This window comes from Schistosoma haematobium, chromosome 2 (genome assembly GCF_000699445.3).
Source record: "Schistosoma haematobium chromosome 2, whole genome shotgun sequence".
Taxonomy (NCBI): domain Eukaryota; kingdom Metazoa; phylum Platyhelminthes; class Trematoda; order Strigeidida; family Schistosomatidae; genus Schistosoma; species Schistosoma haematobium.
In genome coordinates, this window is record NC_067197.1 from 39,817,023 (window position 1) to 39,836,653 (window position 19,631).

At 32.2% G+C, this 19,631-nt stretch overlaps 1 protein-coding gene across 1 annotated transcript in view; it reads right to left on the minus strand.

The window, feature by feature from the left end:
* PCDH11X (Protocadherin-11 X-linked) overlaps positions 1-19,631 on the minus strand; it is a 61,603-nt gene that overhangs the window by 14,397 nt on the left and 27,575 nt on the right. Inside the window, exons 2-3 of the mRNA XM_051215180.1 lie at positions 9,588-9,791; positions 550-813 (exon numbers count right to left, since the gene is read on the minus strand). Coding sequence (XP_051068372.1) covers positions 550-813; positions 9,588-9,791 — 468 coding nt within the window. The remainder of the gene's footprint in view (positions 1-549; positions 814-9,587; positions 9,792-19,631) is intronic.

The window sequence follows — 19,631 nt, forward strand, 5'->3', positions numbered from 1 at the left end:
TAATGTGTATACAATATGATAAATGCTTTATATGTATATTTACATTCTATTTTCATGTATTCCCGTGAAACACGTTCATATCTGTCCATAATCGTTTTCAATCATCAAGTATTACGAAAGGTAAATTTGAAGTGATTTTATATTCTATTACGTGTCAACAATATATACTATCATAAAGTATTCTATCGTTTCACATGACAGCTGAGGTCATCCATCATGTTTTCAAAATTAAAATGATGTTTTATACACAGTATTTCCTGATATGTTCCATTTTATTAAGTTTATGATTGCTAGTTATCAAAATATAATCGTCATCAGAGATTTCATTTTATCCTGTATGTTGTTGTGCTGTACACTAACATATTCATAGAACATGATAGCTGACAACGGTAGACGTTTCATATGAAATGAAAAGGGAAAAAATACCTTGATAGTATTAGATAAAACATTCTACTTGAACATTGAGAACGTAATAGATAACCAAGGAATTAATGAGTTAATTAGTGTTATTCAAATGAAATAAAATGGAATAATATAAGTTTTACCAACTTGAAATGGATGATCCATTTTATAATCTATAGTAGTATCAAGTGAATAGATTAATTGAGCATTCAAACCAATATCACAATCAGTTGCTTTCACTTGACCAATTACATATGATTCTATTGTATAATTCATTTCTAATTCTTCATCTAATGAAAAATGATAATTGACTTGTGTAAATATTGGATGACAATCATTAATATCAATTAAAGCAATTTCTACATGTGTTGATCCAGATAATCGTGGTTCACCATTATCATATGCATTTACCTATAGATTAAATGAAGAAATTTGAAAGAAAAAGTTAATCATTCACTGATTACATAATAAACTGTTAATCAGTCAAGAGGAATTTTTTTCTTTGAGCTGGATAGTTTAGTCGTGGAGCTTTCATTGTTATTTTGAACAACATCATCAGTACAAACTTTAGGTAGAAGTGAAGTATTCGAATTTCTCCACAGCTTATCCTGTAAACCAAAATCATCCATCTGAGCTACAAATGTTCTCCACCATCTCAGAAAATTTTATGGAGGTTTCATCCTAGATAAAACTCATTCATAGTGTATGCTAATAAGTAAGCATATTATAATGTACATGATGGTATTCAACATATGAAATGAACTGACCGAATTTCAAGTTTTTGGATTTCATTTAATGATCCAGTTGAATAGTATTCTAATATCCAGTATTAAGATCGGAAATGAAATCTGTGGAAATAATTCTAATGACACAATCTGAAATCTTCAGTCATCATGTATTACATACAGTTAAATATACTTTTTAAAGTTTACTCTCATTGCTTGGATTATATTATGTTAAATCAAACAATTTTATTCCAAATATTTTTTGGCTAACGTGTTTGAAAACAGCCGGTAGATTTCAAAACACATGACTGAATTCTTGGTGTTTTTTACGTGTATCTTCCCATTGTTATTTAGGACTGCAATAAATCAGTCTCTTATTGGTATATACTGATAATTACCATTTGCTCACTAGTGATTAGCTTCGTGAAAAAATTCTCGGAGTTCTGGTGAGAAGACATGATCAGTGGAGCTAATCCATGTCGGGTGGAAACAGATGTCTACCTCAGTACAATGGAAGGCGGTTGCGCAACTTCGTGGATTGGTTGAGGTTATACATTAACACCATTTGATGCCGGCTCAGTGGTCCAGTAGGATAAGCGTCCGCAAGAGAGACTGGAGGCCCTGGGTTCGAATCCCGCGAGCAGGATCGTGGATGCGCGCTGCTGGGGAGTCCCATGATAGGTTCATGACCTCAGTCAAAACTTAACAATCTCCACAACCCCTAAACTAATACTTTCAAATAACACTATTATTATTGATGATGATGATGATGATAATGTGGAGTTACTGGAGTGGAAGTGGCTGAAAATTAGGTGAGTTGTGTTAAAATTAGACATGGATTTCATCAACATTAGGGTGTAAGCATACTCAGTTGGTGAGTTCTATATAGGATGAAACATGTATCCTTGATTATTATTAGCAACGAACTTTTGTTGAGATTGCTTAGTTCATAGTTAATGGTTATGAAATGACTCAGGCTAAACCATCATTGAAAACCAGTATGAAAGTGCATGGCTGTATTCTTCCATGACGCCATTATATATCGAACCCAAGGCTTTTATGCTTCTATAGAGGTATTTGAATAAACTGAAATCAAGTATACAAATGAATTAGGACTATACGTATTATTACTGCTTATTTTTGAAGTGTTTCTTTGATATTTCAGATGTTTCAGAGAATAAACAATCAGATGACTACTAAATGTCAATTTATTAATGACGAACTGTTTTTCTTTGTGTAGATTTATGTGATATTAGGTGTATAAATTTCAACAGAGTAATAGAAATTCGAAGATGAACTACAAATCGTTATGACATGTATTTCATATATTACATGTTTTGATTAGTGTGATGACATAGATTTTCACTTGTCAACGAGTTTTATACAGAAACTAAAAATATACCAGTGAATAATCCCAAACCATTGAAAATCTAGGAAATAAAGAAAAAATTACAAATCTCCACAGTATCTCTGACACTGAATATGCATTAAAAGTTACTAGGACAGGTTTAGGATTAAAACAGTTTATTTGAAACTTACATAGGGGTTTGTAGATATTATAGAATTCTCATCGTTAGCATCATGAACTGATTACTAAAAACAAGGAAGCAATAGACAGCCGTTTCCTTCTAGCATAAGACTATTGAGTAACTTTGAGAGATGGCGCTAGAAGAAGCTGTGACCAGTGAAGTTCAGTCACATCGGTTATGTAACAACTACCCATTACAAAAACGGTTCATCGTGCAACTTAGCGAATCGATTGTGGTTAGACATGTACACTACTAGATTTCAGCTCATCGGTATAAACACTAAGTCTTCTCAATAAGACCTGGAGGCTCTGGGTTGTAACTCAATATTGACTGTAACTCAATAAACATTAAAAACCAGTAAACACTAAATAATTGCTTCATTCTAGCATAAAATCATCCGAAGTGAGTATACACAATCCTATGAGAGATTAAACCTTTCAATCCTCCCTGTAAGTATTTAACATTCAAACTAAATAGCTAATATCCAGTGGTTTCCATTTTTGATTTTCATTAAACAGTTGGTAAAAATTTAGTAGATGAATTTATGAGTCAATTGAAGCTAGACTACCATTGAAAACCCGGAAGCCTTAAATGGTTGTTTCGTCCTAGTATGGGACTCTTCATAAGTAGGCATTCGCAATAGTAAAACGTTGATCTATTCATCTAGTTACAATACAAATAATTGTTTAAATTAAATCATGTTGTCTAATGTTTTAGTAACCATCAACACAAAATGTTTAACGCAGCAAAAATACACTTAAACAACAACAACAACAAAAGAACATAAACAATCATTCTATGTCTCAATTTCAATTCCTACAGTTAATGTACAATCACAAACATTTAAGTAGTACAAAAGAGAATTCGATAAAGTACATGGGGATATTTCCTTTCTAAAATCCTATACATATCTCAATCTAAATAGATCAGATTGATATATCATGTTTGCTTGTTTGTTTGTTTGTTTTAATTCACTAATCTAGCATTGATCACAACCGGTAGGATTAAAAAACAAGACATCCTTAAATGGTAAAGAATTCTAAATACTTTTAAAAGAGAAGAAAAAAAATTACCCTCATCCATTAAGTATAATGAATAAAATGAATGTTACATAGTACAAGTAAAGTATTGAGTGTTTCGATCGAAAACAATTAATGACAATAAATTGTTAACATCACCTCAAAGTACGAATAACAAAATGCTTAGTTTAATTGATCATTAATGAACAAAATAACTATGATGACAGTCAAGGTTTATAGATTTTCACTTATAACATGATAAAACATACGGAAATAATAATAATAACGATACTAACACTATTGTGGTGTGTGCTGCTTATATCGACATGAGTAGTATATAATGATAGTCAGGATTAGAATGTCTGGCAGCAGAAAGTCGTAAAGGAAAGAACGGGAACAAAAAGTGATTGGTGTGAAAATGCAAGAACCATGAAGTCTAAGACGACTGATTGATATTTGAAAAGGAAACAGTCAAGATTGAGACAATTGACTGATATTTTGCAAATGAAGTATTCACTGTATGGTTCTCAGATTTTACTAAGATGTTCTGTAAGTTTGTTATCAAGTATGTTTGATTGTTTCCACTTGTCCTCGTTCACTACACTACTACTAGTATTACTAATAATAATAATAATATTTCAGGTTGGTCTTTGACATTGTCATAAAACCTTACGTGATTAAGGTTTCTTGTTGATGAATAACCTATTTCAAGATTACTTTTTGTATAAGTCTTTTAATCAGATTAAATAAAAAGCTACGCAGTTGTGTTACCCAATAACAATTAGTATATAGTACACAAGATTATATTGGCCAACTACTGAAATCAATTACAAAATGTTTTTGTTATTTCCTAGTGAAGATTGAATTACGAGTAACTTCCGAGATCTATTAATGGACTAATATTATGTATAAATATATACATATATAGCTATTGTATAACTATTCAGTAACTAGATTATGTATATCTATATTCCTCTTACTATAAGCGTCATTTTGACCTATAGATCATTATTATATGATTTACTGTTCCTAAATTATCTTCAGTTTATTAATTACAGTCTCCCATACTCATAGCCACTTTTTTGGCTTGATCTTGCATAAATGTTGTTTCCTATTTTATGGTGTGATGAGGTCTGTTTGACTGATATATAAACCAGGTAAGTTTGAAATAAATGATTCGCATAGTGGAAGTCGGTATTGGCGTTCTGCACTCAACTGGCAGGTCTAGGAGGCAGAAGGACCAATAAAGATGCTAGGCTGATCATACCGGTCGGACGTCATTGGTTTGGCACAGTGCTAAGATTGAATAGGTCATATTTCGATTGGCGAACAAACCACGTGATAACTAGCCAGACCTAAAGACACAACAGTTTTGTTTTACAGATAGAAAATATAATCAGTTATAGTTTTACTTTGGTGTTCCTATCATGAAGGGATATCATGCTACGTAAATCTATTCATTATCGATGTGTTTCAGACTCATATTTTGCGTCATAAAAATGTCATTCCTAATCTTAATTGATTTCTGTATACAAACAAACACATTTTATGAGACCTAGTATTCTGTCGTCAATTTGGCTAAGAAAATACCCATAAGTAGAAACCGTACAAGCTGAAAAAAAAGATTAAAAACATGCACCCCATTATATAATTTAGATGAACATTTCAATACTCTATAAACTAGTATCCCGTTTTCATCATCCATGGAACTTTTAGCATCGCATATCATGATAATTGATGCTTTTACAGCTGCAATATCCATAAGCTAAATTAAATCGACCTGAGTCTTTTACTAGATCATCCTAACACTATTTCGTGCCCTAATTGTAGCCTCTACCTTGATATGGTGTCTCGGCTTACCTGTGGTAATGAACTACCTGAGCTACATTGGCTGTATTGTTCTTTTTGTTCCTATCATATCAGAAAGGTCGGTTTGAGAACGTTGGGATCAAGCAACAACTTAAATTCTGACAACTAAGTTGTACCACTGGCTTTACAGAAGTGTGAAAGTATTGAAAAGTTCCTCTGAGATAACCATCATCTTCATTGATACTACCTTCCTACTGAGGAAGCTTGAGGTTTTACAAGACCGGCATACCTCAAGTTACCCAAGAGATTTAGGTCGTCGGTAGTAACATCTTTAAAACGCAGAGCTAGCACATCGAGGACTATGGGATTAAGGTTGTGTGTTTCTGACTGAAGGTAAATTTCCCTTAGACTCTTTAAACACACTCCTAGGTCAACAAGACCGCTACTAATCTAGTTTCCTCTACAAGAATGTTAAGAAAAAACATTCTTCCATGGTTTGGGCAACTACGAAGTGAAACTGTTCACATTCCTAGGATTGCGCTCAAAATCTCTTCAATCATACACTTTTTTTCGAAATGTCTTTGAAGATCTGAGTACAGTCTCAAGTGAGATCGTAGGTTGCTCACAACTGATCATTTCTAAGCTATAACAGAAGAATCAGGCAGTACTCTACGATGGAGGAAACTATGACCGGGAGTTTGACAGGAAATTTTTGGAAATTAATTAATCGAGGAAATCCAAGTAATGTCACGGAGTCTGCAATTAATAGACGCATAGACTATTTACCAATTTATGGGATGAAGGCTAACCGATAACATGATCAAAGATCAGCAAAAAAAGACAGTCAATAGTCATACAAAGACAGGTGAACTTGACAAAACTTCAAAGACAACTGTTTATAGGTAAAATCATTAAAAATCAGTTGAATTAGAATTTGTAAAATAGTAAAAACGTTCGTTTCTATCTGTACTAATGGTTGATGGAACTTTTGTGAAGAAGAATAATGAAAGCTTTGAAATTAAACTAAACAGTCAACAAAACACAATATAACCAAACATTGTTCAACTTTTCAGATGATATCAGCACATAATGATAAAAACAGTCATTAACTAGTCTAGAATTAACAAGACAAGTAGTAACTTCATTTCTTTCTCATTGTTCAAAAACCTACCACATGAAATTTATCTAATAAGTTGACTTTTCTTTCAATAAAACTCGTAGATTAGTTGAAGTTAGACGTTAACACCATTGAACGCCGTTTCAGTGGTCTAGAGGTTAATCGTTCATGTACGAGACCGATAGGTCCTGGGTTTAAATCCAATGAACGGGATCGTGGATGCTCACTGTTGAGAGGTCCCATACTAGAATGAAACTGTCGTCTAGTGCTTACAGGTTTTTCATGGTAGTCTAGCTTTAAGTGACTTATGAATTCAACTATAGAATAAAACTAAAGCTATAACATAGTGAAAACATCATTTGAACATTTATATATTCTAATAGTTGAAATCATGAGTCAGTTGAAGCTAAACCATCATGAAAAACCTGGAAACACTGAACGACCATCTATGTTTTTTGATGGAGTTTTGTTCTCTGACCAAACCATCCAGCTCAGAGAACAAAACTCCATCAAAGTCATCCACCTGAGCTACTAATCTTCTCCACCATCTCAAGACCATCTATGTATTCACTATTTTTTTCTCCATACATTAATTTAAACAAAAAATCGAATCAAAGCTAATCATCATTTCCTAGTTTACGATTCTTGTTTTCATCTAATTATTCTTTTAACTATCTTGATCATTCAGAGAACGGATTTAAACTAATAAAAAACATTAATGATAAAATAGTCATTTGAATGAATGAATGAATGAATTCAACAAATAAGTAAGTAGATAATAAAACAACAACAACAACAATCCATTGAACACATTGAAAAAGTAGATCAAAATCAAAATCAAATGAAATGGAATGTTTCTTTTTGTATTGACCAACAAGTATACATAATAACAATCATAATATAACTCTATATATATACACATATATGGACATCATTGAGATAGTGGAGAAGATTTGTAACTTAGATGAATGAGCTCAATGAATATAACTTCATTAATACATCATTTTTGGTCGAATAACAAAAATACCCCCCCCCCAATTTTTATTATCAATAAAGAAGATTTTTATTGATTTTAATCGAAAATGTCTTATTTGAATTGATTTTTTTATCATTTCAGTTTGATTTTGTGTTTTTTTCTCTCTTCATAACGTTCAGTTTGTAATGGTACCCTCTTTTATTTTCTAGTAATGAATGAACAATTGATTGTTGAATGTTTATGTTTATGCGGAAATTTAATTTGAAAATTGTAAGTGGAATAAAAAAATAAAACACGATTTCCTGAATTAATTAGTTCAATATTAAAGTTTTTCTTTTTATCTGGGAGTATTTCATTAGAGCTGACTTCATGTAAGTAGTTGGTGTGTATTTAGTCTACTGTTGTTAAGTTACTTACTTACTTACTTACTTACTTACTTACTTACGCCTGTTACTCCCAATGGAGCATAGGCCGCCGACTAGCATTCTTTAACACACTCTATCCTGGGCCTTCCTTTCTATTTCTACACAATTGTTGTTCATTCTTCTCATATCTGTCTCTATTTATCGGCGTAGTGTGTTCTTTGGTCTTCCCCTCCTCTTTTGGCTTTCAGGATTCCATGTGAGAATTTGCCTTGTGATGCAGTTGGGTGCTTTGCTCAATGCGTGTCCTATCCACTTCCATCGCTTCTTCCTGATTTCTTCCTCCGTTGGGATCTGGTTTGTTCTCTCCCACAATAGGTTGTTACTGATAGTGTCTGACCAATGGATCAGAAGTACTTTGCGTAGACAGATATTAAAAAAACACTTGTTTTAATGACTGCATCTATGATTGTCTGTCTCACTAAGTTTTGTTATCGACATATACTCTTCTGTGCCTTTCCACTATCTTGTTAACTTGTCTTTTGATAAACTAACTTATCCGAATGCTGTGGATCCGGCAATTTTTTGGGATTCTTAAAATTCCATTAATCCAGAATTTTAAATTCATTTCTGAATAGTTCTACATCGAGTATGGATCGGTGATGTATTCCAGAATGATAATGAAAACTCAGTAATATCATTCAGCTTGGAAAACAAAACATCACAATAATTCACGAAATACTATTCACTGAAATCTAACACTGGCTAGTTTACAATTTCTTTGACATCCCAAGTAGGTTACAGATCGCTTGAAAGTTGCACGATAAATTAGGTGTTAATCCAGGCAAAGTTTTATGTATAAGGCTATACGTTAAATGCCTACCTCGAGGTCGATTTGTGTTATATCCCGATGAAAATAATGAATGGTAACTGTTGGAATCTATTTCTGGTCTATTACTACACATATATTTTTATTGTGCATTTGTAAAGTAACCAAACTATTCATATTCGTGTTCCTCTTATCATAAGCTTTATTTTGACTTATAAATTATTATTATATGATTTACCATTCTTGAGTTATACCCAGTGTATCAATTACTATCTCCCACATTCTCAACCACTTTTGGCTAAATCTTGTGCGAATGTTGTTTCTTATTCTATGGTACGATGTGGTGTGTTTGGTTTGTATATAAACCCAGTATGTTTGAAATAAATGATTCATATCGCAAAGGCTGATATTGGTATTCTGGAATTAACAGGCAGGGCTAGGCAGGAAGCAGGACCGGTAAGGAATCAAGACTGCTCGTACGGATTTTATGCGTCATCGGTTCGGTTGATAAATCACTGTTTTCTAATTGGTGATATAATTACGTTATATATAATAGGATACAAGGCCACAAGTTATAACAATTTGTCTACCTGTAGATGCACATAAGTGGCATATACAAGTTTATTCAGCGTCTGAAAACGCAACTCTCACTGTTGCCTCATTTATATGTTGTTTCTACTTTGATCAGGAGTGTATATTAACAGATGATTCAAATCAAAGATCAAATCAACTTCATTCTAGATATACAAAATTATCCAGAAATTTAATTAATTTTGAATATTACTATATAACTTGTTATAATTGTCATGAATCACTCACAATAAAATGATAACCTTCGGGTTGATTTTCTCTATCCAGTGGCATACGAGTTATCAGTTCACCTTTTTCATTAACTTCAAAAGGATTCGGTCCTTGACCTGGAGGCCAGTGAATAGAATAATTCAGTTCACCATTTAATCCAAGATCAGGATCCAGTGCTGTAACTTCTCCAATTAATAATCCAATATCATTGGTTTCAGATACCTAATTTTTAAAATAAATGAATTTATAATACAAGCAATTAAATTATGTCTTGTTTGAAAAGAACAAATAACTGCCGTATATTACAAGAACCGAAATTCAACATTTGTGTCATCTGAATAAACGGTCCTAGTGTTGTAATTAATTCAGTCCTACTTGTTTACCAATAGACGACTATTAGTCATATAGAGTTTAATCTGCATTCAGTTTAGACATGAACACTTGCTAACAATAATCATGTCCGTTGAACAGATGAGTGGATGTGTGAATTCAATAGCTTAATAGATAAGACATTTATGTTTGAATTAATAAGTAGTGGATATGAGTCTTAGTAAAAACATCGGGATTTAGATTCAGGCAAACCTAGGCGAAAAGTTCATACCTCGAAATATGTTTACTCGGGAATCCACTACTAGTTAGAAATCTAACATGAAGATAATATTGAAATATCCGCTCAAGATGAACACATGCCATACACTAATCAAAATTTTAGTCTAGCTTATAAACTACAGTAAAAAAAATGATACTGATGTTTATTTGTAAGGGATGTTTAAATCTTATAATTGTTGATGCTAAGGAATGTCTTTGATCAGTCTCTTTCAGCACACATTCATTCTTCGAGGATTGGCTTAATATCCCAATTAAGTCACAAGAATTTCAAGCAGGGCTGAATAGCGGAAGGCAGTGAAATGTTCTGTTCTATTTGGGACTGTGTTCTTCCTAATACTTAGTAAAGGCCTAAGAGTTGCATACTAAATAAAATCTCATTCATCTTTAACGTTGCAATATAAACTGTACTCTTAGTTTCAAAGAAGATTTACTATCACTGATAGCATCTATCGAAAAAAATGAATAACAGTTCATTTAAGAAAACGTTTCATCAACCATTATGTGTTGCTACTGAAACTGAATTGTATGATATACATAAGATGAACGTTGGTCAAAATTACTTTTATATAAAAACTGATTATAATCAGATAATTAATGATAGCCAGATAGAACTAGACAATTATTTCGTCACAATATGTAACTCTTCAGCATTTGGAAATTCCCTTTTTTTCTGTTAGCATATGAATTATTAACGTTGAAATGCTTTTATGTAATGGATATCCGGTCTATTCTAGTTTTCATTGGTTGATTCATATTTGAAATATCCTAAATCGTTCGTAAATAGAATTTACCTCAGACCAACTGGATACCTCAATACTTTATTCATTCTTACGAAGACATAACAAGTATTATGTAGTGTGCTACTGATGTAGACAGATATAAGTAGTATATATCATCAATCGAAAGTGAAATATCTGATGGCAGTAGGTGAAGAAGATCAAAGAAATGAGAACAAGAGCATAGAATGATTGGTTTGGAAACGAAAGAACAATGAAGTCTAAGACGATTGATTGACATTTACAAAAGGAATAGTCAAGTTTGAGACAATTGATTGACATTTTACATATGAACTATTTACTGTATAGTTCTCAGATTTTACTAAGATATTCTGTAATTTTAAGTTGTAATGCATTCGACTGTCCTCACTTATGTTCTCGTTCACTACAGACCAAGTGTTATCATTTTGTTATTCTATGGCTTAAATCTTGATAGCAACCATTATACATATTGATAATGTTTATGTTACTTATTTAAATCCATCTTTGCTTATAATGATTGTGAATTAAAGACTATATCGAAGTAATACACATAGTATGCACATATGCCAATAAAGTACTGATCAATTGCAGTCGTAAACATCAATGAAAAGATTCAAACAAACAATACCAATTAAATTTAAAACTTCATTCCATTTTACAAACAAGTGGCTATTACAATTCAGTAGATAAGTGGGTAACGCAACGGCATTTGAAGCGAACGGTACTGAGTTCCAGTCCAAGAGTGAACATCAACCCTGAGATGCACGTACATCCATCCGACGAGTCCTCAATACGACAAAATGCGCGTCCTAAATTTCACCGCTAGACACCAACATCTCCGTCTATAATGCTTGTAACTTACAGTAATAGGATACACATACGCCAATAGCTGGTTGATCAATGACAGTGTCAAACATCAATGAAAAGATTCAAACAACCAATACCAAATGAATTCATTTCTATGATTGTTTTAATTTCCCCTTGATTAGATCAATAATGCTTTTTTTTTCTTTGATACCTAATTAATAGCATGTTTATTTAGTTTGTCGGAAAATTTTATGATTGAAAAACAATTTTTCAATTCAATCCACTTGTTTCTTTGATAAATTTTCTTTTAAATTCTATATTAACATAGTTAATTATTAATTAAGATGAACACTTTGAAAAACCAAAAAATAAAAAAAAAACAAAAAAACAAAAAGAAAACCGAAAAAACGGGACCGTATCTTCAAAATGATTCTTTGAGATTGCCGTAGCAACCAAAAAAAGTCAGTTAAGATAAATATGACCAGATACCTGGAAGTATTTAAGTTTTAAAAAACAAAAAAAAACTTACTTAGTTAAACGAAGAAAAAAAACATGAAACAGATTTAAATGTTTGTTTATATGACCTTGATTTTAATTAGATTTTAGCGGTATTTTATTTACAATTAGATATTGAATGCCTAGATACTACGTTTTAAATGAACATGTTGTTATGTAACATTAAACATTATTTCGTTATTTTAGGTAAATCAACCATTCACAACTCAATGTTATTGAATAACTGATAAAGGATAAAATGAAATGATTTAGTTGAGTAATTTGTTAAGATTAGTTTAAGATAAGGATAGTTTTTATCTCAAATTAAAAACAATTGTATTTTAGTGAACAAGAACACCAGTGGGGACAATCGAATGTATTTAACACAAAATTACAGGACTTGTTAATAAAATTTAACAATTAAATAGTGAATATGTAATTTGTAAATTGTCCATCGATTGTCTCATAATAACTCAGACTTCATTGTTCTTGCATTTTCATTCAAATTGGATTCTGTTTCCATTCTTTACTATTTGATCCTCTTATATCTCTGCTGTCAGACCTTCTGTTCATGACTAACATCATCTACTACTTATGTCAATATACGTAGCACACATCACAGTATAACCATTAAAAAATAGGTATCAATAAGTAGATAGTTCATAAGCGATTCATTAGATGTGTTCGTAAATCAACGTGTTAAGGATAAAATACAAAATATACAGTCATCTTTGACAGTTCACAAACATTAGATCTTTGTATAGTTATCCAGTGGATAACTTGTTGAAATTCAAGTTAAAATCTATATCTGTTGAATTTCATTCATTTAAGAAGTATAGCAAGTATCAGCATTGACAACTGATAATAGTTACATCCTATTTTGAACTAACTGTAATTAAACATGTGAACTATGTAATATTCTCCTCAATGGTATCCATTTATTCATCCTTTGACTTGTATATTCTGAGTTCGATCTTTATCCACGTTGTATGTACACATTACCTAAGTGTACTATTAATGGTTGTTTTTTTAAATCAATAATCATTCAACAGTATATCATTTTTAATATTTCACCAACTAACAACAGATCACTTTTAACACAACAGATTATTGCAAATGTATTCTGTAAGCTAAACACCTATAGCCCAACAGATTATAAAGTTTTGCAAAAGCAAATATTATTATTATAAATGAAGAAAATGTTTCGTCTCCTAATTAATACATTTACCGACTTAACAATAGATCATTATTTCGATAGGTAACTTTTAAGATGGATACTAGTGTTCTGATTATAATAATAATAATAATTATTATTATTATTATTATTATTATGAGAATTGACGTAAATCAATAAAATAATGTGTTTGCTTTTCTAAAACAATATTTAGGATTGAAATTGATCAGTCTCTTATTGGCATATGTGCATCCTGTGACTCGATATTGCCGTAAGTTACAAGTATTATATGCGGAGATGATGGTGGCTAGCAGTGAAATCCAGGTCGTGCGTTGCATTCTATTTGGATAACGTGATGGCATTTGAAACGAATGGTGTTGACTTTGAGTCGCGGAGTTAACACAAACTCTGGGATACAGGTACATTCAGCTGACGAGTCTCAAATAGAATGAAGAGGGTATCATGGATTCCACTGCTAGCCACCATAATCTCCGCTTATAATATATATGATTGGAACTTTTGTAACATGATAATTTCGCATTACTGACGTATATTTTTGTTGATCATTTTATCATGTATGATACTATTCATAGTTTGATTTACATCGCTATTACTTCCCTTGAATACGTGATTAATCTACTTAACACTGATACTATTTTATTATTTCCTACTAATTTCATATAAACTAATACGTAGAATAGTTGTTCACCCTATCTGGTCTATATTTATTACGATCATGAATCTTACAATTTCGCTTAACATATAGGCTGATTCAAGTCAATATTGCATGTAAATCATCTCAAAATTAATAATTTTATTTTGTTTAATAATCCTAAATTGACACGCTATAACTTTAAACCATGTACGTTGTCTTAGACCTTGCCACTGTTTGTAATATTAATTTGGATGTGTAATTGTAGAAACTGAAGAGAATTTTCTGAAAAGAATATTCTTCGTTCATATATTAGTGTTTTAATTTGATTGGAATTTTTAAACCCTTTATAATGTTTACAGTTGAAATCACGATTCAATCTAAGCTAGACCACATTTGGTAACTTGGAAGTACAGGACGGCCGTTTCGTCCTAGGATGGGACTCATCGACAGTGCGCATCAAATATCCCATACTTGGACTGAAACCCAGTGCCTTTGGTTTAGCACGCGAACGTCCAACCTCTAAACCAACGAGCTGACGTAGTTTATCTATTTTAGTGACTTGTTTGATACATAAAACATTTTCCATGCAAAGTTTTCTTATTCTCATTTAGATGTTACTGCTGAATTGTTATTACATAATGCTTTTCAATATATCTGATAATGTTAAATCCTCTCTAGTAATAAAAGTGATATGGGAGAGATAATTTAACACATTGATTGGAATAGATTCGCACTGACAATACATGAATCAACTACAAGAAGATGACTGCTATCATTCCGTAAAATTTTCTATTCCACTGAACCAAAGAATATCTGAAAATGAAGCCTAATATGTGACTGTGAAGAAGTGATATTTAAGAAAACCTTCATTGTTTATTTTCGTTTTAAAGTAATCTGAAATTGTAATGAAAAATATACTTTAATGGCTTACGATGATTGGCTTTACAATAGGATAAGTTGTTTCGATTATGTAACATCATAAATCAAAAAAATAAAAAGGAAAATTTTCTACTTCAATGATCAATGACATGAAGCACTGGTTTCTGCTACAATCGCTTCTCCATCAGTAATCACCCTAAATCATAGTAACTATTTGGTACCAAATATCAATGAAGTTTGAGGTGTGGTCATTACTTCAAAAGGTTTAGCATTAGTATACAGTTTATTTAACATCATACGACTATTTGAAATACTGACAGTAATTTTGTCAAACTTAGATTTAGTTCTGGATGAAATTCATTAGCAAGGCAGTTCTTTAATCTTCAAATAGCTACACGAATCTTTTAAAATTTAGAATCTATATTGTGCAATACTACAGTTGCTATGCCACGTAATATATAATGTAGGTTATATCATGTGCTGACAGAGTTACGTGTTTCAGACAGCATTTAAGATATGTTAATTTTGTTGTTGGACTTTAGATCAAATAAAAGTTGAATGATAACACATCGCCCCGAAATGATGTTGACAATATCAATTGTGTAGACAAGGTGGAATATTGTGATCAATTAGGTTACTCCATTAGATTGAAAGTTTAAGTTAAATACTGAAAAATATCAAAAACTTAAAATTTTGCCTTAACTTAATATTACTTCATTTATATAGTAATGTCATGAACCGCTGAAAAACAGAATTCACTGATCAGGTATTTCGTCCTAGTTTTGGATTATTCAGTAGTGCCCACCCACTATACTAATAAGAACCAAAGCTTTGGCTTTCGATTCTCGTCGCCAGAGCTTAAGTATTAGAAAACTGAACCGGTATCCAGTTAACTACATGTCTAATCCCAATCACACTGAGATACTAAGCAATCACTATCCAATTCCATTCGTGAGTAACTACCTGACTCTTAGATTAGTTAAACTGTATTAGTCATGGTTTCTCACTACAACTTCAGTAGTTCCTGAATTCTAGTAGTTGTCTGATTGAAATCTATCAGTGATACTTTTTAAGGATTTCAATAAACTTTCTCCAACATGGTATAATAGAGTTTCATCTGTTTGAGATCATGAACCGATTGATGTTAGACCACCACTGAAAACCTGGAAGCACTGGACGGCCATGTTGTCCTATTGTGGGACTTCTCAGCAGTGTGCACCCACGATCCTGCTCGCGGGATTCGAATCCAGGGCCTTCAGTCTCGCGCGCGAACATTTAACCTACTGGACCACTGAGCCGGCATCCAGTGGTGTTGATGTCTAATCCCGCGAGAAGGATCGTGGATGCGCACTGCCGAGGAGTCCCACAATAGGACGAAACGGCCATGCAGTGCTTCCAGGTTTTCAATGGTGGTCTAACATCAACCGGCTCATGATCTCAATCTCCACAACCCCTAAACTGAGAATTTTATTTTTTTTAAAATTTCCTATTCAAATTAAATGAGATTAGATTGATTTATTTCTTATAATTTCATGAATAACTTACTAAACAACAATTTTACCAGTTTGATAAATAAATGAATAAATAAATGATAATGATGCTGGTGCAAATTGAAAATTCACTGCTTTTTCTCATGACAACAAAAACACTTGTAGACGGCATGACAAAGAAAAAACACCAACAAACAACTACAACATGTTTTACAGGGGGGGGGGCTGGGAATTTTTTAAATGTTGAGATTTTTTAAATATTTAAGCCAGTTAGTTAGTTAGTTAGTTTCGATTTCTATTTCCATGGCATTGTAAGAGATTGAAGATGCTATTTTTCTCTTTTCTTTTTCTTTTTTTTATTATCACGAACACAATTCTTCCTGTTTTAACTAAGAAAAATTATTCTCAGAATGAATTTATTAAATTAAAATTAAGAGTTTAGATGTTGATTCAGTTGGAAGTATGTTGAATGAACAGGAAAAAAACCTGTTTTTTTCTTTCAATATCTTATCTGTTATAATTCTATCATAATCGGATTGTTTCTTGTTCGAAGCTTGTTTACAAGAAATGTAAAGAGTTTGTATGCTAACTATAATGATCTGAATTGTACTTTTGTGTAAGGTGGTTACAAAAAGCATTTTTATTATTAGTTTGTTGAGTTTAGTTATTTTTGAGGGGAATAGAATTGGTCACGTGTTTGTCTTAGTATTGAACTCTTCAGGAGTGTCAGCGGGATTCTAATTTATGAACTAGCCAATCAGAAGCGTTTGAGGGATTTCAAGGTTATGGAGCCAATTTCAGTACCTGATGCTCACGTACGATCGGTTTACAGCGGATTTTAGAAAAGATGTGATTATTGAGAAGCTACAACAGATGGGAATACTAAGAAGTTTCTTCATTTGTGACTGAAGTAATGAAATGACTGCAGTACTTTGTTCAGACTACCGTGATGAGATTGTCTTTCAATGTTATTTATGTTGGAGGAAGAAGTCTGCTCGAACGAGAACTTTCTTCGCTCGATTCCGATTGAGATCAAGAGTAAATATTTTGCCTTATTTGTTTGTACTAACTGAACTTGTTGTAATTGAAGTCGCTAAATTATTCATTCTCTGAAAAAGTGACTTATACAAGGTAGTGAAAGATTAGAAATTTGATTTTCTACTCATTATAATATTATAAACATTAGTATAGGGATCTGTGGAGATTATAGTATTTTAGCAGTTGAATTCATGAGTCAGTTTAAGCTAGACTACCATCGAAAACCTGGAAGTAATGGGCGGCTGTTTCGTCCTAGAATGAGATTCTTCGACGGTGCAGACCCACCATCCTGCACACGGGACTCGAACCCAGCACCTTTGGTCTCGTGTACGAAAGCCTAACCTCTAGACCACTGACCCGGTATCCAATGGTGTCAATGTCTAAATTCAATTGATCTATCATCTCGTGCGATCCTTCATCCATTGCCTGAGGTGGATAACTGTCTCATACTCGACACGGATCTCAAAGCTAGTCTCTAGTGAGCACATGATTATTATTAGTATGGGGATTTGTGGACATTGTTACATTTTAACGGTTGAATTAGTTTTATTATTTACAATCTAACCGATTCTCAATTTATTTCAAATGATTAGTTCAAACCTTGATAGTGATACATGAAATGTACTTTCTGATAGTAAATACAATGACTGATTTGTTTGTCACAAAATATCAATAATATATAGGGATTATTCACAAGGATCTAAAATACTGAGAATAATGAGACGATTTATTTAGTGTAATAAGAAACTAACGATTATCAGAACTATGTGGTATATTAGCGCAATACATTTCGAACAATCTGATCACACATAAACTTGTTAAGAACATAGTTCTGATACTCTTCATCTTATTATTACACTATCCAAATTTATCTAAGAGACTAATGGATTTAAATGGAATGATTACTACAAGCATACTAAAATCATATGTTAAACTATATAAAATACATGGGAATAGGGCTAACAGTGAGATACGAGATACGTGTTTCATTTTATTTTGTACCTATGGGCTGGATATAACCGCACCTTAGCGTTGCTGTTCATATCAGGACCCGAACCTGGAGCCATTTGTTTCACACTGAGCTTTGAACCCCAGTTAGCCACTAGGATTTTTCTAACAGGTATTAGGCACTGACTACTGGAAATGAAAGTCTAAAATCTGATCATATATGGAGTCCTAAATACAAATATTAAAGGTTTTTGCAACATTAGAACGTAGCATTTATTCCATACTCCGTGATGTCATATAGTTGTTTAGTTGGAGTCAGTACATCGTGTAAAGTATCTTCAATATGTGAACTGATCAGTATAGTATCTATCGACTTTAAGATATGATTATAGAACAATGAACTAGCTCTTTAAATAATGACCAATGTTTGTTTAATCTAAACAATGATTATAATTGTATATTCATGTAATAAGTAACTTAGCGGAAATCACGTTCTAAGTAAAGTAAATAACTTACATGCAGCGAGACTAACGAAACACATTGACAAACCTGTTAACCACTATCCGTCTTTATTGGAGAACATTTCTTTCATATGTGTACAGTATGAAATCACCTCCAACTCAATGATACACAAACACAGATATAAACATAAACAGTCAAAATATTTATAAAAATATTGGATAAAGCTTAAAATGAAACAAAAAAGATACTACTCATATGACTCATATCCACATATACACATGCACACACACACACACCCATGCACACACAAAAACGTTGGACAATGATCAACTTGAAATAAGTTGTATTCACGTTGACTAGTGTGTTTTCCAAATTTTTTTTTACCTTTTTATTTCATTACCGTTTATTTAAGACTATAATAGTAAATATTTACATTTGATTTTTCCATGTTTACGTGACTTCATTCAAGTTTTAGTTTGATAAAATTATTTTGTTTTCTGTTATCATTTATGATTAACTAGTACTATAAATATTAATATATCTGGGATCCCAACTAATGGTAAAGAAACGCCCTAAAAAAGACATTTAGTCAATGAATAATTAACATAACTGATTTTGGGGAAGATTTTTCAATTATTGAAGTCGCTTTATTGCACTGGTGAGATACTAGTTAAGACATTATTGAAAACCATAGAGCATTCAATAGTTGTTTCCTTTTACAGTATGAGATTACTCAATAAAAAGTTC